The 21,593-nt window shown below is 48.2% G+C and overlaps 1 protein-coding gene across 3 annotated transcripts in view; it reads left to right on the top strand.

Annotated features, from left to right (window-relative positions):
* Positions 1 to 2,801: 2,801 nt before the first annotated feature.
* Positions 2,802 to 21,593, top strand: part of FOXA1 (forkhead box A1) — a 34,388-nt gene continuing 15,596 nt past the window's right edge. Inside the window, exons 1-2 of one of the 3 annotated variants that reach the window (XM_026019073.2) lie at positions 2,802 to 3,275; positions 5,694 to 8,539. In XM_026019073.2, coding sequence (XP_025874858.2) covers positions 3,204 to 3,275; positions 5,694 to 7,046 — 1,425 coding nt within the window. In that variant the 5' untranslated portion in view covers positions 2,802 to 3,203 and the 3' untranslated portion in view covers positions 7,047 to 8,539. Of the gene's footprint in view, positions 3,276 to 5,296; positions 5,430 to 5,693; positions 8,540 to 21,593 lie in introns of those variants that run through there. The other 2 variants (XM_072761443.1, XM_072761444.1) reach the window with 2 other exon arrangements.

The following is a 21,593-nucleotide window of genomic DNA, read 5'->3' as shown; positions in this document are numbered from 1 at the left end:
CCACCCGGAGGCAGCAGCTCTGTTTCATGTATTTGCTTGTTTACTGCTTATTTTCTAAATCAAAGACCCGGCACGACCCCGATGATTCGCTTTTAAAACTCTGAGAAGTGACTGGCTGGCATCTGAGGACGCTAGAACTTCACTTCCTAAATGTGTTAGGTGTCTTGGAGTATTGCCACTGAGATGAAGAGAGGCTGGGAGCTAACTCCGCTGCCACCTTTCCTTCGTGGCCTCAGGCAGTCGGCTCTGTGAACTGACATCTCGGGCAGGGGAGGCGCCCGGAGTTCCAGACTCCCCTGACGGTGCTCGCCGGGGGCGCGTGCGGGAGGATTGGGGCGCCTCCCTTCCTCCCCACACACACCCCGGGAGGTGCTAGAAGCCCAGTAATTCGCGGCGGGGAGGCGACCCAGGAACTCCCAGGCTGGATCAAGGCCCTAAAGTTGGCAAAGTCCACTTTTCACCACTAGTCTTGGGCTCTGAAGAAGCCCTAGGGGGAAAAAAAACTTTACTTTGGACATCCATCTACAGGAGCTTTTTTTCTTTTTTTCTTCCTTAAGCTGACTTTTTTTTTTTTTTTTTTTTTTAAGATGAGCTCTAGTAGGTTTAGGAAGTGGGCTAAAAGTGAAAGAATATTTGATTTTTTCATTGACCCCCTATAAAATGACAACGCTCCCCTCTTTAGGCACTAGCTTTTTGTGTACCATAAAAGCTATTACTAAGTTGTCACTACCTATAGAAAATGCCCTAGTCATGCTCGATGTTTTTGAAGAGCCAAGAGGGCGTTGGAGAATCACCGCGGGAAGGAACAAGGAAGCTCAGCACTGAAAGTCCCCCCCCCCCCCCCATGAGGCCGAGGAAGCTAAGCATCCGTTTACTTTACAAATGGAACCAAGGTCCTGCTGCTGATGGGTACTTTACACAAAAGAATTCGTTTTAGGGTGGTTCTGAGAAATCTGTGCAGATCCACACATTTACAGATACATTTACAAAACCGATGGGACCTGCAGTTGCAGGGGCAGGCTGCAGTTGGGGAGGGCACCTGCTCTGAGTTCCAGGTGGATTTAATTTCACTCTCATTCCATTCCTTACAATGTGACATTTCCCCCTCCCTTTTGTTAAAAAAAAAGGAATTGTAATCCAATGCTTTTATCTTTTTTATTTCCTTAACTGCACATCTTCACCCTCTCAGGCTCCCCTGCTGATTTAAGAGATTTGTTTGGTTCAAGGATTTAATGTGATTCTGTTGCCAGATTTCAAGGAAGAAAGATTTAAAAGAACAAAGTGCGGGGGGGGGGGGGGGGGTGGTATCTGAAAGACAAGTTAAAACACATTTCTTAATATGAGATTAATAACACGCTTAAAACTTTGCTAAACAAGAATATTTTGCAGATTTTTCGTCATTTTAGAAAGATTTTATTTTGTCGTTACTTCAGGAAAACTAGTGGGTTCTACCTAGAGTAGGGCACACACACATGGTCACCCACGTACTTAGAAACAGACATAGTCACGCTCATTTAGAAGCTCACATACACGCATACATTCAGAGACATATTCAGAAACACTCACACCATCCCACAACCTATCACCAACTCAGTGCTCATCAATCACTTTCGTTGGTCCTTCTCCTCAGGACCGTGGGCAATCTTCTACCCAGGGCCTCGTAGGAGCCAAGAGGCTTTGCTTTGGGGAGAACTTCCCACCAATGTCCAGGACCCATTAGGAACCAAACAAGCGCCTAGGGTGCTAGCCCGGCCCCTCCAGGTGAGAAAGGGGACCAGGCACTGCCGCCCCACCATCCCTGGCTTCAGCTTGGCACCTCTCTAGCCGAGCAGATGCATTCCCGCGCCTCCGTTCCTGCTCTCCCAGTTAACGCGCGCGTTTAGGGAGCTGTCCCCTCCCCCTGACCTTTCCCTATCGGAAACCAGACGGTCGCCACCAGCTCAGTCCCCGGGGCTGCGAAAGGGGGGCAGGAGGAGGAGCTGGGCATAGGAGGAGCGCCCGACTCGGGTGCGCCTGCCCTATCACACAGACATCTGTTCTCAGTCTCTTCCTCTTTATGATCGCTACAGATGACAAGGGAAGTAGAGCGGACCGAGGCGGAAAAAAAAAAAAAAAAGTTATGTCATAAAGATATAAAACGGTGCTGTGACTCACCTGCTCTTAGCCGCAGGTACGGGTTTCGTGGCAGCGTCTCCCTCCACTCTGCTAGCCAGGAGCCCAGATAGGCCTAACGTCACTCGGCTAGGTTGACTCAGATGGCCGAGTTTCTAGTGAAAGGGCAAAATTGGGGCTTTCTCCTTTTTTCAAGCCTGAAGTCGGGGGAGGGGGATGGTCTGTATTCTCCAGTCTCCCGGGGTTGAACTTTGGGTCTGTAATGAGTACAGTGGGGGCTGGAAGCCGACAGAAGAGCAGGAGGGGCACGGGATGGGGCTGCAGTCGGCGGCCCCCGGAAGACGGTGGGTCCCCCTGGGGAGGGGCCCTGGGGTCATTTAGCTGGCACGGCTCTGCCAGCCGGGGCTCCAGCGCCACCGCCCCCACCCCGTCTCCGGCTGCGTGATTCCTATCCAGAACCCTCGTTAGCTAGCCCGGCCCCGCCTATTTTTCTTTTTTCCTTTTCCAAAGGGGGTTACCCCCTCCCATCCCATTTCCCTCTTCCCCCAGGCTCCGGGCTTAAACCAATTACGCTGCTTTGCAAACAAAGTGAGGGCCGGGTTTGAGGGAGGGGGCGCGGCGGGAGGGGGCGCAGGGGGCGCGCGGCGGCAGCGCGGCTGGGCGGGAGGCGCGGCGGCTGGACTGGCGGGCGGCCGCCTCGCAGGTGCACCTCGGGCTTTGTAGGTGCGAGCGTCTTTGTGCGGCGGACAAATGGGGAGAGGACGAGGAGGTGGGCACTCGAGCGACGTAAGATCCACATCAGCTCAACTGCACTCCTCTCGCAGAGGCCGCCCGCTCACTTCCCGCGGAGGCGCTCCCGGGCGCCGCGCTCCGCGGCCGCCGCCTGCCCCCGCCCGCCGGGCCGCCTCCGCCTCCGCCGCGCACGCCGCGCCCCGCAGCGCCGGGCTTCCTCCTCGCCCGGGTGGCGTTGGGCCGGCGCGGGCGCTCGGGTGACTGCAGCGGCTCGGCTCCCCGCCCCCAGCCCTGCGCCGCGCGGCCGCCCGTCGCTTCGCACAGGGCTGGATGGTTGCTCTGGGCAGGGTGGCTCCAGGATGTTAGGGACTGTGAAGATGGAAGGGCATGAGAGCAGCGACTGGAACAGCTACTACGCGGACACACAGGAGGTGAGAGGCGGGCAGCAGGCGGGACGCTCCCGGAACCCGAGCGGGAGGAGGCCCCGAGAGGCGGGCGCCCGACCCGACCGGGTGGGCGGCTGGCGGGCCGGGGGCGCCTGCTCCGTGCGGTTGCTGCGTGCCCACCCGATGCGCTCCCGGACAGGCCTGGGCCGAGCCTCGGAGCCGGAGCCGCTGCCCCGCGGGGAAGGCTGGGTCCAGGCGCTCGACGTGTGGAGCCGGCCGGAGGGGTTTTAGGAAACTCGGGGCTTTGAAAGCGCCCGCTCCGGAACGCGCTCGCCTCCTCCCTGCGGAGAGCGGGAGCCGGAACCAGGCCCGGGGTGCCGCGGGTTGGCGGGCGGGCGCCGCCAAGAGTTGGAGGGAACTCTAGTTCTGGAAAAGACAGGAGTTCTCCAGCAGGGCGGTCTCTTCCTCCCACGGCCGAATTCGCAGATGCCTTCGGATGAAAGCGCGATGCCGTTAAGTTGAGCGTCTTAATAATGGATCGGTTCCGAAATTTGATAAAAACTTCTTTAAAAGCCCTGTTTGGGGAGAAGTGTGCTCGTTCTATCCTAGAACCGCTGGGTGGCGCTGGTGCGAACCGACTCTGCCTCCAGCACCCCGAACGGAGAACCTGTTTCTCTTCATTGTCCCCTTGGTGGCACGTTCGTGTGGTTTATTTTACAATGTGCACAAAGGGATTGTGAGGAAAACCAGGTACAGGCAGGACCACCACCTACTAAAAGTATTTCTCTAGAAACAGCTGGAGATCACCCGCCTAAAGTTCACCGTTATTAAAAACGCTTATTGAAATGGCCTTCGATAATCCTGGGGAAAGGAAAAGACCAAAAAAAAAAAAAAAAAGTAAAACGAAAGTAAAAATTACTTAAAGACATGGACAGAAAAATATAGAATCAGTAAATATTTTTATGGTAATTAATTTATTTAGATTTGTATATTTATATACTCACAGACTTAGCTTACCTTTATTTGCATACCATAGCAGCCTGTGCCTAGTTAAATTTATACACCTTTTATGTTTTCAAATGAAATTGTACTTGCTGTTGAAAATATTTTAAGGATATTATTTTTATTAAATTATCAGAGAAGTTTTCATGTTTCTGGACTCTATTTTTTTTAAACATATATAGTGCATTCCCAAATTGCTATTGATAAGGTTTTTTCTCCTACTGATAATTTAAAAAAAAAAAAAAAGAGCTCAGAACTCTTCTTCGGGGTTTAATTCGGATGCAGACATCTCAGCCTGCTAGTTAATGAAGTTCCCTATGGAAAGAACTTCTTTACAGGTTAAAGCTGAGAAGTGGGAAATAGAATAGCGTTAAGGGAAAATAGACTTTGATTTTATGTATTTAAAGTGGGATTTTAAAGCCAAGCTTTGAAACAATCCACAGCAACGTAGCAGTACCGGAATACAAAATACACCGTTTTGACAAATTATGTCACCAAAATTCTCAAATACTATAGGGCGGGCTGGAAACAGATAAGGAAATTGGTGCAACTTTTTGAATGGCTTAAAGAGATGTAAAGTCATGTGAAAGTGAAGCGTGGTGCATGGATATTCTTATGCGCTGCTCCTTTCCCCTTCTCCTCTTGTAGTTCTCTTTTTAATCTTTTCCCAAAACTTATTTAACTTCTGAGCTTCTTTCCCGTTTAATAGTACAGTTGCCACAAGTAGATGGAAAACAGGCCTCCTAAACGTATTAATAACGAAAAGTCACCATTTGGGGAAACCTGCTAAGGCGGCAAAGCCAGATGCTGAAAAATGGATGGTCATATGGCCACGAATGATTAGTTCTATCGGGGAGATTAGTTGTATCTGGCAGCCTCCCCGCACGGCCCGGCCCGGCCCGGCCGAGGCCCCTGTGTGGTCAGCCCGGCCTAGCGGCTTAGGCGAAGCAGGCGCAGCGCTGGTGCTCCGTGGCCCACCCCCGGGGCGGGGGGGGGGGGGCTGTCCCGCCCAACCCTACGCACCCGCTACGGTGGGGGTGAATAAGCGGAGTCGGGGAATGATTGTATTTTCGGAGTTTAACTCCTTTTAACAAAAGGGCTTTGCTGAGGCCCGTCGGGGGTGGAGACTGAGATCCCAACCGGCGTGGATGCAGAAGGCGACGGAGGGGCCCTGGAGTCAGCCCCTGAGCCTGGCATGTAAGGCGATTACACATCTTCCCGGGGACATATTTTCGGGGGGCGCTCGTCTTTCATGCCTGCCGCGATAAGATCCCCCCCCGCTGCGCAGGCCCTTGCGCTGCTGGCTCCGGGGAGGGCGCCTGGCGGTTCGCCCGGGCGGGGGGCCCCGTGCTCGGCGGCCCTGCTGGGGCCCGGCCGGCCCGGGTCTGCCCCCGCCGGGCCGCGCGCTCGCACCACTAACCCCGCCCTTCGGGGCCTCTCCGCTCGCTGTCTCCGCCGCAGGCCTACTCCTCCGTGCCGGTCAGCAACATGAACTCGGGCCTGGGCTCTATGAACTCCATGAACACCTACATGACCATGAACACCATGACCACCAGCGGCAACATGACGCCGGCCTCGTTCAACATGTCCTACGCGAACCCGGGCCTGGGCGCCGGCCTGAGTCCGGGCGCCGTGGCGGGCATGGCGGGCGGCTCGGCGGGCTCCATGAACAGCATGACGGCGGCGGGCGTGACGGCCATGGGCACGGCGCTGAGCCCCGGCGGCATGGGCGCCATGGGCGCGCAGCCCGCGGCCTCCATGAACGGCCTGGGCCCCTACGCGGCCGCCATGAACCCGTGCATGAGCCCCATGGGGTACGCGCCGTCCAACCTGGGCCGCAGCCGCGCGGGCGGCGGCGGCGACGCCAAGACGTTCAAGCGCAGCTACCCGCACGCCAAGCCGCCCTACTCGTACATCTCGCTCATCACCATGGCCATCCAGCAGGCGCCCAGCAAGATGCTCACGCTGAGCGAGATCTACCAGTGGATCATGGACCTCTTCCCCTATTACCGGCAGAATCAGCAGCGCTGGCAGAACTCCATTCGGCACTCGCTCTCCTTCAACGACTGCTTCGTCAAAGTGGCGCGCTCGCCGGACAAGCCGGGCAAGGGCTCCTACTGGACGCTGCACCCGGACTCCGGCAACATGTTCGAGAACGGCTGTTACTTGCGCCGCCAGAAGCGCTTCAAGTGCGAGAAGCAGCCGGGGGCCGCGGGCGGGGGCGGGGGCGGCGGCGGCGGCGGCGGCGGCGGAGCCAAGGGCGGTCCCGAGAGCCGCAAGGACCCCTCGAGCGCCGCCAACCCCAGCGCCAGCTCGCCGCTCCACCGGGGCGTGCACGGCAAGGCGGGCCAGCTAGAGGGCGCGCCGGGCCCCGGGCCGGCCGCCAGCCCCCAGACTCTGGACCACGGCGGGGCGACGGCAACAGGGGGCGCCTCGGAGTTGAAGACTCCACCCTCCTCGGCGGCGCCCCCGATCAGCTCCGGGCCCGGGGCGCTGGTGTCTGTGCCCCCCTCCCACCCGGCGCATGGCCTGGCACCCCACGAGTCCCAGCTGCACCTGAAAGGGGACCCCCATTACTCTTTCAACCACCCCTTCTCCATCAACAACCTCATGTCCTCCTCGGAGCAGCAGCACAAGCTGGACTTCAAGGCCTATGAGCAGGCACTACAGTACTCGCCCTACGGCGCCGCGTTGCCCGCCAGCCTGCCCCTCGGCAGCGCCTCGGTGGCCGCCAGGAGCCCCATCGAGCCCTCAGCCCTGGAGCCGGCCTACTACCAAGGTGTGTATTCCAGACCCGTCTTAAACACTTCCTAGCTCCGTGGGACTGGGGGTTTGTCTGGCATGGCCATGCTGGTAGCAAGAGAGACAGAGCGAGCGAGAGAGAGCGAGAGAGAGAGCGGGAGAGAGAGAGAGAGAGCGAGAGAGAAATCAACAACAAACAAAACCACACATACCAAGCTGACAACAGCATAAGAAAATCCCAACTGTTTTTATTTCATTTGTGTGTCTGTGTGTGTGTGTGCACAATCTTTTCCCCAGTGCAAAGGACTGTTACTTTGTTATTGTATTCAAAATGCCTTGTGTATATTATTACAAAGAAAACCAATCCCAAACCAACAAAATTTTTCCCTGCAAAGTTTAACAATCCACAAATGTATATATAAAATCCTTCTACTATCCTTATTCCTCTCCCTTTCTTCCCTCTTTCTCCTCCAGACACATTCTGGTCTGGGCAGGGTTTATTTAAAAAAAAGAAAAAAAAGAAAGAAAGACGGTCAAACTTGTAAAATATTTGTTTGTGCTTCCCCACCCCCACCCCCCACCCCCTCCTCGCCTGACCCTCCACAAGTTTACAGGTCTATGGCAATACTCTTAACCATAAGAACTGAAAGGGTGAAGAAACAAGTAGACGCTAGGGGCTATTGAAAACATTTGAAGGACAATACTGCTCTTATGCAGCAAAACAAACTAATTATAAACATCAGAGCCATTTGTCGTTCAGCTTACATTTCTGATACATTCAAATAGCAGATGTCTTAAAATGAAATACATATATATTATGTACCAACTCATTTATGCACATGCTCAAATCTGTAGACATCCTCCGTATATTTGCATAACATATAGACGTAATAGGTAGGTGATACACATGCTACATTTTCAAGAGTTGCCTGACCAAGAAGTTACAAAGACACCCTCCTCCCTTGTCCTCTCCACCCAAGTATAGCCCTGAGAATCAATTCCTCAAGAATTGCCATCCTCAATAACTCTGCTCCTTGCTTTGCAGAGTGCCATTGTCATGTCATTTTGAGGTCATAATAACATGTATAAAATTAGCTTCTATGTATCTATACCATTTAAATAATATTTTTTTCCAGGAAAAAGGGAATATTACAATGTTGGAGGAGAGATAAGTTATAGGGAGTGGTATTTCAAAATTTGGTCCAAGATTCCAAAATCTAACTGATTGTGGCCATTTTAATTATTGCCATCGTGTGCTTGTTTCATTCAGTGTTAATGCACTTTTCACAGTTGGACATGGTGTTAGTATAGCCAGACGGGTTTCATTATTCTTCTTTGCTTTCTCAATGTTAATTTATTGCATGGTTTATTCCTTCTTTTTCTTTATAGTTGAAATTGCTTTAAATGATGGTTAAAATTACAAATTAAAAATGTTAATTTTATCAATGTGATTGTAATTAAAATATTTTGATTTAAATAACGAAAATGATACATTTTAAGCCGTGGAATATGTTCTTGATCATTTGCAGTTAAGGACTTTAAATAAATCAAATGTTAACAAAAAAGTATTTCTGTTATTTTCCTCAATTAAATCCAAAGTAAGTATTCTGAATATGGTATTTTCCAAAGTCCAGTACTGAATATAAATGACAAAAAGGAAGATGATCTAAAACAAAATTGTATTATGTTTATTATATGAATGTGAAGATAGTAAAAAAAAGTCAAAGAAATTCAATAACAGTGGGTATATAAATTGATTTAATATCCCAAGAATTGAGGTTTTTTAAGATTATTTATTCCCAGTAATGTTTAACTTTTGACATGAGCTTAAGCCCTCTCTGTTTCCTTTGAGTCTGTCCACAATGAAATCAAATTCATTAATATAACTACATTTCCTCCTTCCCCAATGTATAATTTTCCTTTATCTGAGAAGTATTCTGGTGAGAATAAAATATCAGATGTGGCTGATAAAATTAAGTTGTCTGCAATACAGAATCCTGAACTCTTTTTTTTTTTTTTTTTCCACTAAAAGAGAAACAAAACTTAACCATCACGGTAGCTTTGGAGGGGGCCAGGGAGAGTCGAGTTAAATCACTCCTGCAGGGGAAGCTTTGTGCCACCAGGACATTTCGGGGTAGCTGCTGTTTTGTATTTTGTGAAGCCACTTTTAAAAATACTGTTTCTAAAAATATCATTCCTGAGAACTTAAAGCTGATGATTTGTTTGCCTTCTAAGAAGCTTTTAAATGCAACTTCACACCCCTACAGTTGCTTGAGATCACAAAATCATTAATCTCCTTTGATAGTAGGCTCACTTTCCAGTCCACCTATTTCTTTGTAAGTCTTGTTCGGATTGACATCAACAATAACAACACCAGCCCAAGCAGAGGCCAGCCTGCCTGAGCCCTTGTGTATGAACTCCATCCTCGCCAGGGCTTGAACTTGGACAGTCTTTACTTTGATCGCCCCACTCCACACTGCGGACAAGATAAAAAGAGCTGTGTGAGTCCCTTAATTATCGCGTAATTGCCTCCCCAGATGAGAGAAGGGGTGGCATGTAGCACTTGAGAAAAATCCAGAAATCCCATCCCTCCCCCCGCACTTCAGCTAATGAAAGGAGGAGAGGGAAATAACTGGTTTGAATAATTTAAAAATCTAATTTGGAGGCCCTTTGGAAAGACTTTAAAGTCCCAAAGAGAGGGAAACACTTTCAAACTCAAAAGTTATTTATGTTTGTATAGCGGGCAAACAAATGTTGGCAAATTCGAATTCCAAATGTCACTAAGGTCGTGAGTTGGGGCCGAGGCATTTTACCAGCCTCCCCGAATCTAACTCGTCTGACTTTCCGCGCGTCCCCCTCGGTGTTAGAGACGGTCCCTCCGTCTCTAACACATTAGCAACGTCCAAGTCTTGCCCTCACCCACCAGGCTGAAACCGGGCCCAGGTCTCTCTCTCTCTCTCTCTCCCACTCTCCCTTGGCAGAGACTTTTTCTGGGCTGGTGGGGGGCGAGGCGCCGCGGGCTGCTGGCGGAGGCCGCCCTGGAAGCGATGGGGACGCGCGGAGCTGGGGCTTCCCACGCGCTTTCCCGCCGCCTGTGGGCAGTGAAGCCTCCGAGCACCTTGCGCGCGTTCGCCGCGCCCCGGGGACCTGCGCCCCGCGCCTTAGGATGCGCGCCGAGGGGGGCCCGGGCCGGCGGGTGCCGGGAACAGGGGGACAGAGGAGGACCGCGGGCATCTTGGGGTGACAGGTGCAGTTAGTTCTTTATTGTTTGGGCATCTTCCCCCCTAGCGAATAAATCTTCCGTGGCTCCCGAGACCCAAAAGTCAACAAAGGCCGGGCGTCGCTGTACCGCGGCGGCGGCTCCCGCTGCGTAATCCCTTCCTCGGAAACCGGCCGCGCAAACGCCGGGGCGCCCGGAGCTGGGGCGCCGCGCCCCCGGGCCAGGAGGGAAACGGCCGCCGGTCCGAGGCAGCGCCGGGACGACCCCCGGGGAGCGCGCAGCCTTCCCGCCCCCCGGGTCGACGGCGAATTTCTCTAGTTTTTCACCTCGGCCGCTCGGCCGGCGGAGGAGGGCGGAAAGGGGATGCGGGCCGCTGGGCCGCGGTCCACGGGGCTCGCTCTATTTAGGAATTTCCCTCGAGATGGGGGAGGGGTCCCCGGAGAGGGAGGGAGGGGGAGGGGGGAGACTAAACCTTCCTGCAGACCCTAGTGCGGAGCTGCCGAGGCTCTCGGATCCGGCGACCACGCCGCCACCGAGCACTGGTGGGGGGGTTGGGGGGTGGGGGAGAAAAATGTTTTGGGAGCGAATACAGTCCTGGGGCAGAGAACTTCAAATGTTAACTTTCACCTTGTTCCAGGCTTGACACATTTTTTACATTGATAAAAAGAGAAGACGACTAAACGCAGAGAGGGGGAAAGCTCACCAGAAGCGACACAACTTAGAAGTGTTCCCAAGGGGAAGGCAGCCCGGCCTGTTTTCTACAGGATGGCTGTTCCAGGGTTTACGTCACAGATAAAATGTAATTCCCATTGTCCCTTCGTGAACTCTTTATAGCAGAATAAACTGGTGAGAATTATTAATGGAAGAGGGATTAAACAAACAAAATCCTACGAAAGTTCTTAACTTCTGTTTTCATTTTCTTTCTTTCTTTCTTTCTTTTTTTTCATTTTCTGAAGCCTAGAGCACTCGACTGATTTCACTGAAAGTATAAAAAAATATGACTTTTCTCAGGAGTCTAACAGATTCGAATGAGCCACAGCAGAAAAGAATTCCTGGAGTGATAAAATGGAGAAAATCTTGTTGTTTTAACACTTTAAAAAATTGATCTCAGTTGCACAAAAATGCTTATTAAGTTTCTTTGCAAAAAATTTCTGTGATCAATACAAATTCCTTTCAATGCAGACCAAAGTAGGAGACCAGTAGCCCAAATTAATTAACCTTTCCTCGAGATCAATTGGTTTTCTGTTGATTTAGCAGTAATATTGCGGAACATTTAGCTATAATGTATTTTAATGTGATACCTCAATATGTCAAGAGGAAACCCTCATTGAAAAGATAAAATTACTTAAATTATTGAATAAATTTGTAAAAATATTTTATTTTCAAAACTTAGATCTTAATTGCTTATTTGGATTGTAGTAAAATGTGTTTTGCAACTAAGTGGAGTTAAGATAATGTCTCATTAGTTCAAGATAATTATGTGCAAAAAGTTGATTATTTGTGAGCTATCTTGGGCTGAATTAGGTCATCAAATTATGCTGAAATTTAGAAATAAGATTTTCTCAAACAGAATCATCAACGTCAATAGAAATTCACGAGTGTAAGAATGTAATAAAATGAAACAACTTGGAAGATTTACAACCTTCCCATTTAGAAATAGAATCTATTTGGGGAGATAGAAGGGTTTTTGTTTTTGTTTTTAAAGCAGCCGTTTTTGCAAGTTTTTTTTTTTTCTACCACTGATCCTATTTGATGTAGCCAAATAACATTTAATAACAGATTGCTTTAAATGTTCCTTTTTTTTTAACCCTTCTTCCAAATAGTTACGTTTAAGGCTATAATGGTTTCATTGGTGTTTCTCTTTTAGCTCCCAGTCTAGCTTTGGTTCGTTGAACTTTGGACAGCTCAGACTGTAGCCCTCACCTTCCCACTGCCACCTGCAGTCATCATTCTAGCAAGCAATATGGAACTGGAAAATACCCATCCATTTCAACTTTAACTTGTAAAAGGCTTGCACTTTCCTACTATAAACATTTTTTTTTTTTTTAAATCTGACAGGGGGGAAATCCTCACTTGCTACCTTTCTTTTTTCTAACTTCCTCATTTTTCTAGGTAGGTCAGCAGTGACTACACAGTGTAAGAGCAAAGCTCATGGAGCATACCCTCCACCCCCATAGCCCCAGAAAGTGAGAAGCATCCCTCCATCTAGATACCACTTCATGATATTTTGGTGTTCTCTATGTTCTACTCAATGTAGAGTATAGAAGCAGAATGTTCTCCCCCCAAAATCTGGAAAGAAAGGGCTTAAATGGAACACCTGCTTGAGGACCTTGGAATTCAGGTGGGATGCAAGTCAAGTCATATATGCAAGATCAAGTTCAGAATGATCCTCACTAGGGCAGGCCTGACTCAGAGTTCTAAGTGTGAGCTTTCCCTGGGTTGACTTTCTACTTCTTTTCCTGAAGATTACATCAGAGGCTTTTAAAGAAAAATCCCTGAATCCCAGAAAAACAAAACTGGAAATACACTCCCCCCCCCACACCCCCCAGCACAGCTTGGAAACAGGGAACAATGCATTCAGTTGGAAATCTCTTTCTTTCCCCTCTCTCCCATGAAATTTTAGTTACTCCTCTGCTTGTCTAATCATGTCCCAGGTCAGTTTTTTTTTTTTTCTTTTTCTCACACCGAAGAACTATTATTTTAAAACATAAGCAATTTGATGAGAAGAATGTAAGGGTTTTGTGGTGGTTTGTTTCATTTATATATTTAATTTTAAGGACCCATTATGCACGGGGGAGGGAGGAGACTCCTATCTAGTGCTACACTCCTGCCTAGAAATCTGATTTTCTTTGCACAATTCAGGTGACTGGTGCGTTTTTGGAACGTTCCCCCTAGCTCTGGGTCCCACCTGGGAGCCTTGAGCTTTTTCATTCCCATAGCCCAGCTACAAACGCTTAAGTCAGCATCTGCTGGGCCCACAGCGCCAACTCCCACCGCGTCTTTCACCGCTTTTGCCTGAGGTGGAGGCCGATTCACGAGCTCGAACTGCAATGAGCCGTGCTGCGGTGCAGGGCACCGGCCAGGTTTCCTCACCTCTCCCTGGAGTCACATTGCCTTCTGCCGACACGCGCGTCCTTTTGTTATGCCTGGCTAATATATTAATGGAGCGGATAACCCGGATCCTTTGGTAGTGGTGGGGCGGCAGTTGGATACTAGGAAGGGAACCAAACAGCTCTAGTTGCTGACCCTTGGGCCAAAGACTTCAGAGGAGGGAGGCCTGGGGCGGGGGGGGGGGGGGGGGGCGTCGTGGGATGCGAATGGAGGTGGGGAAAGTTCACGTTGAGGGCACGGAAAGTAAGCTTAATTAAATGCACGCAACAAGTTTTTGGAAAAGGTGATCTGACGCTGATGTTCCGTCCTGGGTTCAGAACTGCGAGGCAGGACGCCGCGCACGCTGGACGAAGTGCCCTGCTGGCCAAGCGGGTGACGGCCTACCCTCCCCTTGTCCCCTTACCCCCGCCCGGAGCCCGGTCGCGCTGCGCGGTGTCGAGTCACAGGCGAAAACTCTTTGGGGCGTGTGGGACGGACTCCTCGAGCTGTCCTAAGCCAGCCACCCTGCTCGCTCGGTTCCAGTGGTTTGCAGATAAAGCCCTGCACCCTGGCTCGCTGCGCTCACGAGACTCCTGCCGTCCCCAGCCTCACCTCCCAAGGGCTGGCCTCCCAGAGGTCTTAACTGATTAACCACAGATGACGGAACCCCTGCGTGGCGCCACGAAGTGGGCGCGAGAAGCCGAGAACTTGGGGCCCCGGGGACGCGGCTGCTGGGTGCGGGCCGTGCATCGCGCCCCCGCCGCCCGCCCATCGCGCGGCGCAGCCCCCTCCCCGCCCGCCAGACGGGCCCGGGCGCCCCGAGACATATGCTGCCCGCAGGCCGCGCGGCCCGACGTGGTGCTCATTGCCGAGGCGGTTCTCAGCCCATCAAAAGCCCAGGCTTTCTTCAGCCGTATGGGCCGCGAGGTGAACAACAATGGCCGGGCCCCTTCACTTCAAAAGCGGCGATCAGGGGAAAGGCTCCCCCAGAGAATTTTTTTTTTTTCCTCCACAGCCTTTCATTCCTAGTTTAAAAAAAAAAAAAAAAAAAGGCATCAGCAAGTCCAGGGCCCGGGCGAGTCTAATGCCCTTTGATGGGGATTGAATTCATTATCTCCAATAACACAATTGTGCTTGGCCAACGAAAAGAGCAAAGCAGGGCTCTATCCCGCCCGAGGGGCCCGGCCGGGCGGGGCGGGAGGGCGAGGCGCGCTCCTGGGACCCGCTCCGAGGCGCGGTCCCGGCGGCGGCCCGGGCTGCGGCTCCCCCTGGGCGCGGGGCGCGGGGCGCGGGGCGCGGGGGGCCCGCCCCGACGCTGCCGGACCGGTGGCGCCGCCCGCCGAGACAGCGCCAGCGCCGGGAGGGGGCGGGGCGGCTCTCTGGTTTGATTTATTTTTCGTGTCTCCCTTTGCAATCATTCCCCGAGGGCCGCCCCGAGGGCCGGTGTTTACCCTCTTCCCTCCCGGACTCGGGTCGCGGAGCCGCCCCCCGCGCCCGGGGCGCGCGGCCCGGAAAGGCTGAGCGCGAAGGGTTCCCGCATCCCGGGCGCGCCGCCCAGCCCCGGTGCCCTCGGGTCGCGGAGCCAGCCTCACGCGCAGCCTAGCCCGCATAAACGCGGCCTTTAAACCGCCCGGGTTCTGGAGTCCTCCGTGCTCAGGCTCTCCCCACGTGCTCTCAGGCCAGCCGACCTGGTCGCCCAGCGGCGCTCCGGGAGCCTGCCTGGGCCGCGGTGCCAGGGGCAGCACGTCCCGCATCCGGGCGCAGGGTCCGTGCCGGGAGCGCGGGGCACCCACTTCGCTCCCAGCGGGGTGGACACTGTCCCGAGCCGCGACCTGGTCGTCGGAGCCTCCTCCCGGGTTCCACTGCCATCCTGCCCTTTCAGCCACCTCTAGCCCTTGCTTCTCTGCTCTCCTGAGTAAACGGAGGTGAAAAAAGAAACTAAAACAGGCAGGATCACGTGCCTTAACCCAGAGTGTGTGTGTGTGTGTGTGTGTGTGTGTGTGTGTGTGTGTGTGACAGAGACAGAGAGAGACAGTGACAGAGACAGTGGGAAATCCCTAAGAATCATGATCCAAGAAGACCTCTATAGCTCAATGTCTAAAATACAGGTTTTTCATTCATTTCATTACTGGGTATACTTCCTACACAGCCCTATTGTTCCCCTCCCCCATTACTGAAGAAGGTAGGTATTGTAGCTTTATTTCAGTCAGATAAAAAAATAATAGAATTTAAAGTACCCCCCCACCACCACCAACAGCGCTTATGGATTCTGCTAAGGTAGGAACTGTGGATTAAGATTGGTGGCTTCTTGCCAATTAGTCGTGACTATCCCAATCTTCAAGTGATCGATTCTTCACCTTTTTCTTCAGAGAATTAGACACACACATACACACACAACCTATATATACACGTGCTGGCTCTAATACATATATAGAGTGTACACATACGATTAAATATCTGATTTTATGAGATCTTGCCATCTACAAAACTGTCCCCAATGCATGAAAACAATAAAGTGATCTGTTGATTTGGGTAAACCAAGAAAAGCATTTCAGATTTAAGATTTTCGGCTAGGCATTATTCTCATCAAGAAACACAGGAATTTACTTAATTCCCTTCATCATTAAGTGGAGTAACCTTTACAAATTTAGCCCCTAGAACTCTGACCACTCCGGTTTTTAGGCACTTGGGGGATGGAGAGGAGAAAAAAATCCAGTGTGATAGGTAAGATTAAAGAGAAGCCTTCAGTTCTTTCTTCTTTCCTTTTCCTTTTGTCTTGTAGAAAAGCATCCTGAATACAATTCATGGTAAAACATATATTTACTTTTGTGAAATCTTCTTCTTTACACCAAAAAGGATGTAAAACATTTACCTTGCAGATATTCTGAGACTCTAATGAAGAAGTTCATGGGTAATGCTATTCTTTAGATGAGTTATTAAGCTCCAAACACTCATTACAAGTTATCAAAGAATGAGTGCCTTCTCTTCTGGAACCTTACCCCACTTTTTATTAACCTATTAAAGAATAGATTTGAATTTTGGTGACCAGTACATTTCCAGTGTTATGTAATTTTAGTCACCTTTTATAAAATCCCTTTTGCAACATCAGTTGGAGGTTTAGTCTTTGTCCTTCATTGTGGCATGCTATTCTATATGTGGTAGATATCTGTGCTTCCCTCACATGCTTAGAAATATTGGAGAGAGAGAAAGGCATTTATACAGAGTAAAGAAGGCAGTGGTTTAGATTTTACAGATTAACAACTGGAATAAGAATTTAACATGACACGTACGCCCAGAGGAAGTTCTATGTAGGTCGAGATACCTCGGAATTAATTTTTATGATATTTTGAGTACTTCAGAGTAACTACATTCCAGATACAGTCTAAGAAACATTCTGTGAACAACGATATGTTCAAAACAACCACCAAAAAGCACTAATTCTGACACATATCCACCAGATCACAGAAACTACAGGGTAGTCCTGTGGTTTATCACATAAACAATTTGTCTAGTGCCAGAGCACACATAAAGGATTATGTGACTTCAGGTAAGCAGGGCACCATAGGATGGATGAATTACTAAACAAAAGATACCATGATTTTCATGTGGATGTCTTTGGCTATGAAACAAAATTAGGAGGGAAGAAAATGTAAAACATTTCAGTAGAATGAGAATTCTATGTTATCTAAAGTGCAACCCCAAGTACACTTAGCCTTGAGATTCACGGAGTCATGGAGCCATAGAATATGGTGATGGAAAAGGCTGGTTTATTATGTTTTCTAGTCCACTAGCCTGCAACATTATTCCCCTCAGAGTTTTCCCAGGCCAGGTCCAGAATAGATTTAAATGTCAAGAATCAAAGGACTCCCATTTCTTATCAGCATAGTGGAGAAGCACTATTATCTACAACACAAAATATTTTGCCAATGGAATATTTTCTCTAATATTTAGGTAAAATGTCTCTTTGAGGATACATTTAAAAAATACCTTATTTATTTATTCATGAAAGACACACACAGAGAGAGGCAGAGACATAGGCAGACTCCATGCAGAAAGCCTGATGTGGGACTCGATCCCAGGACTCTGGAATCACTCCCTGAGCCAAAGGCAGACACTCAACCACTGAGCCACCCAGGCATCCAGGGGGTACATCTTTATTAGGTCTAAAACCTATTTCAGATACCTGAATGCCTGACTCTCTAACTATTTAGTCAATCTTATACACAATTACCTCCTTTAGTACCTACCTAAGGTTGATCCAGATTAAGTGCCCTAGGTGGGAAAACACCTTTAGCATGTATAAACATTTAATTTTTTTTATTCTTAATACTGAGAAGGAGATAATAAAGCTAAGCTTCAGTAATTCATTTGAATGATACCAGGTAATTATAAACTAGAGACCTGGTCCATTTGTGAGATGCCATCCAATGTTAGGTCACAAAGCCTCTTCACATTTTAAGTATGACTATGGTAAGAAGTCAAAGGACTTCAGCTTCTTAAAGTGTGGTAAGTTCTTAAATTATAAGAAAAGAGCTTAGAAACCAATCTGGTGGTTGGTTCATTTAAAGGAAATACTGTTCCTTATAGTAGAGTGAGTTAAGAGTATTTGTGAACTTGTGGCCCACAGATTCACATGTGGCCTATTAGGAATATATTATGCCGGAGTTTTATATAGTGAAGAGACGGAGGAAGTTCTTTATAAAACTTCTAAAGAGCAGTTAAATGTTCAAATTTCAATTTTGGGGATGCAGAGTCTAGAGCTTCAAAGTTCTATTATGATTTGGAATCTCAGACTCGAAACTATTCTGGGCTCTCATGGCTCTGAAGGATTCACCCACTTTTTATACAGTGACCACCAGGCCATGTATGCTGAAGATTAACACTCCAGACCATACCAGCCTCTTAAAGTTACAGTATCTCTACTGAGTCAGGCAACTGGAAAGGAAGTCCTTACTGAATCTGGCGAATAATTCACTTTGGAAATGTAATCACAGTAAGAGTGAGTGAAGCAGAGAGAACAAATGAGAAATGATGATCTCCACTGCATTCCACTCACATATCTTATCCTATAAAACAGAATTGGTGAGAGGGAAATTGGAATTGTAATCAGAATGAAAGTTGTAAGGCCTCTGATGACTCAAAGAGTAATATTTAGAAGTTGTGTAATAATATTATAGTCCATAAATGCATTGGATGCAAGATTGCAAAGATAGTAGGTTCTCCCAAGTAAGGTTCTATGATGAGCAAGTTCCACTCAATTCTTGTTTCTTATGGTACAAGTGACGGCACTGGGTTTTATTTAAGTCTCCATATCATAAGTGTAACTTTAAAAATATTCAAGAGCCTCCTTAAATAAAGTGAGGTCTGTGAGGTTTCAGGACATATTTCAAAGTCTTACATTCACTTACGGTCATTACCAGATGATACTGTTTGTGGAATAACCTGAGATTTTAATAAGCACAAATTAACAGAATAAAATATAGTCCTTTTTATTATAGCCTTATCTTCAGCAACAGAAAGAGTGGTATGTAGTAGCCAGTGTTAAACCTGAAAAAAAAAATGTAGAACACAGTGAGATCCTCTCAACTACACTCAAGACCACTAAAAAACGGATTTATCACGAGGGGTTTATAATAAGCAGTGATTCCTATGCTGTGACCCTCCTCTCCCATTTTTTTAAAAAAAAATCTTTTCAACTCAAGAGGTAAACTAATTTTCAAGAGAAACAAGAAAATAGGGATTGGCAGGGAAATATAAGGGATGAAATGATGAAAGGGATTGAGGGAGAGATGCTGTGGCAGAAAAAGTGGATAGTGCTGGGTCTTCCACAGACTCCCGGACCAAGGGACTGGGGCAGAGAGGAAGGGATGAGGCAAATTAATGGCTGGACAGAGCTAGACAGAGTGTGCTGGGGAAGGGCCAGGCGCGAAAAGATTTGGTGTCGTCATAGCAACGGGCTCAGCCCTGCTCCCCCTGAAGCCCATTCAACTCTGAGCTGCCGGAACACGTTTTTAATTAAAGCGTATAAAAGTTGTTTTGTAAGGACTTCTCCTCATCCGATAGATTTCAAAATGGTTAATCAGGCTTCATCTCCTTTTGATGCTCACAAGAGCATGTGCTACTGCGCGCACAAAAACTGCTGCCGCCGCCGCCGGTCGAGTTATCTCTCAATCACACCTAATACCAGGAAGGAGCAGGCCCGCTAGTTATTTAGATACACATAACAGAATCCAGCGGGAAGTGGGGGGGGGGGGGGCATCTTTGTGACTGCGAGTGGAAACATAAATTTTCTTTGCTCTAGATACTAGGGAATTCAGCCTTCTGGATGGCTGTTGTCTCTGGTTGATGTTCTCTTTAGCTTTTGAAAACAGCAGGATTTTTTTTCCTTTGGGAGATATGGTATTCATGAGCCCAAATAAGAGTTACAAATTATTTGTGTCAAATAGTATTTAATCTAGCATGGACACCTCAAGAAAAAGGTTTGTTTGGACCACTCTTAGGTTAAAAAAAAAAAAAAAGCAACCATTCCCCCCTTTTGTTGGGAATAAAAGGGCTCTCGTTTCTAAATCCTCTGTAAATTCATAACATACAGCAACAGTTGCATTTTCTCCTTTAATAAAATGGATGACTTAATAGAAAACAATATCTTTTGCTGATCTACTAAACTTCTTAGCAAATGCTTTGAACCTTCTCCAGACTTTTGCATCTCCCTTTCTCCTTTGCTAATGACCTTTGTTTCTAACTTCACTGAAAAAAGAAAAAGGAAAAAAGATTATTTTACCTGTCATCCATTCGTATATCTGTCCTATATCCTAACTCAACATTTCTATTTCTGTACCAATTCTCTGCTAGATCCAGGATGTGAAGCAGTTCTGCCTTCTGTTCAGGACAGAAATAATGTCCCGAAGTTCTTAGTCTCAGACCCTTCTCTGATTTTACTGTTTTGCTAGCATCTTCACTGTTGCTCTTTCCAATGGCTCCTTCTCCAAAGCTTCAAACATGTAAGGGTCATATCTATTTTAGGGGGAAGACTCCTTAAATTGATTCACAAAATCTTCTAGTTAACATTCCCTTGCTCTCCTTTTCATTGCCCAACTTTCCAAATGAGTGGTCTTTACTCACAGTATGTCCTTCTCCATAGCCTTGCAACCTGATCTGTGGCTCCTTAAACTTCTGTCTTGAAAAAAACAGAGAGACCCCCAACCAAAAAAAAAAAAAAAATCTGTCTTGAAGATCATCAGTGATACCTTGATTCAATGATGTTTTTACTCCAGTATTCCCCTTGAGTCTCAAACAGTCCTGAATATTCTTAGCAATGTTGACCATGCTCCTACCAAGGACCTCTTGGCATCAGCCTATCCTAGCCTTCTACCACCTCATGACTGCTTCTCTATCTCTATAACTATCTTTTCTGTCTACTACAAATTCCACTGTTGTTCCCTAAGGCTAAGTCCACTGGTCTGAGAGACACCCCACCCCCCCCCCCCCCCCCACTTTTTGGAAAATTGCTTGAGACTTGCAGCTAGGGTATGGTATTTTTAGGAGTTGGCCTGGGACTCAGTTAGGCCTAAGTGTTCTCCTGGTCAAACATAAACTATCTTACTGAACACCACCATTAGACAAGGACACTCTCACTGTAGAGTGTTGAGACAAAAAGACAGCCCCCTTTGTAATTTTGTCTAAGTACAGATGAAAATAAAGTCATTGCAAACCACAAAGATAGCAAACATTGCTCGTGCTTGCTAACACTAGTAACTGTTGCTTCTTTACAAATTACAGCTTTAGCTTTGTTCTAGTCTTCCCTTTTTCTAGATAAGATTTCTTAAGCTACTCAATCATAGAATTACCCCTACATCCTGACAGCAACCAATTCAAAGTTCCATTTTCTTGAATCCTCCCCCAAATCATCTAACATAAGCCCTAATGGTATAATAAGTTATTTCTAACACCCCCTTACCGAAATGCCACACAGTTCCCTATGATGTGTGGTTTTATTTGCAAACAAGCAATAAAGCCAGTTTGTTCAACATAAGTATGTTCCTGATAGTTTTGGGATAGATCACATCGATAGGCCTTTGTTCCTTTGTCTTATGACTTAAGCTACCATGTATCAAGCTAAAAGTCCATCCCTGTCCTCTAACAAAATCTCCCATCTTATGTCTATTCCTGTCTACAAGTTATTTCTATCAATACCCAATACATTTAAATTACAGCAACACATTTCTCTCAGTAACAAGGCATGTATCCTGACTTCCACATTTTTCTTGTTCTTTTCGTTGCTAAGGCCTGAAAAGTCATAGTTATCACTG

This window comes from Vulpes vulpes, chromosome 6, assembly GCF_048418805.1.
Source record: "Vulpes vulpes isolate BD-2025 chromosome 6, VulVul3, whole genome shotgun sequence".
Taxonomy (NCBI): Eukaryota; Metazoa; Chordata; class Mammalia; order Carnivora; family Canidae; genus Vulpes; species Vulpes vulpes.
This window is presented reverse-complemented; position numbering and strand designations above follow the sequence as displayed.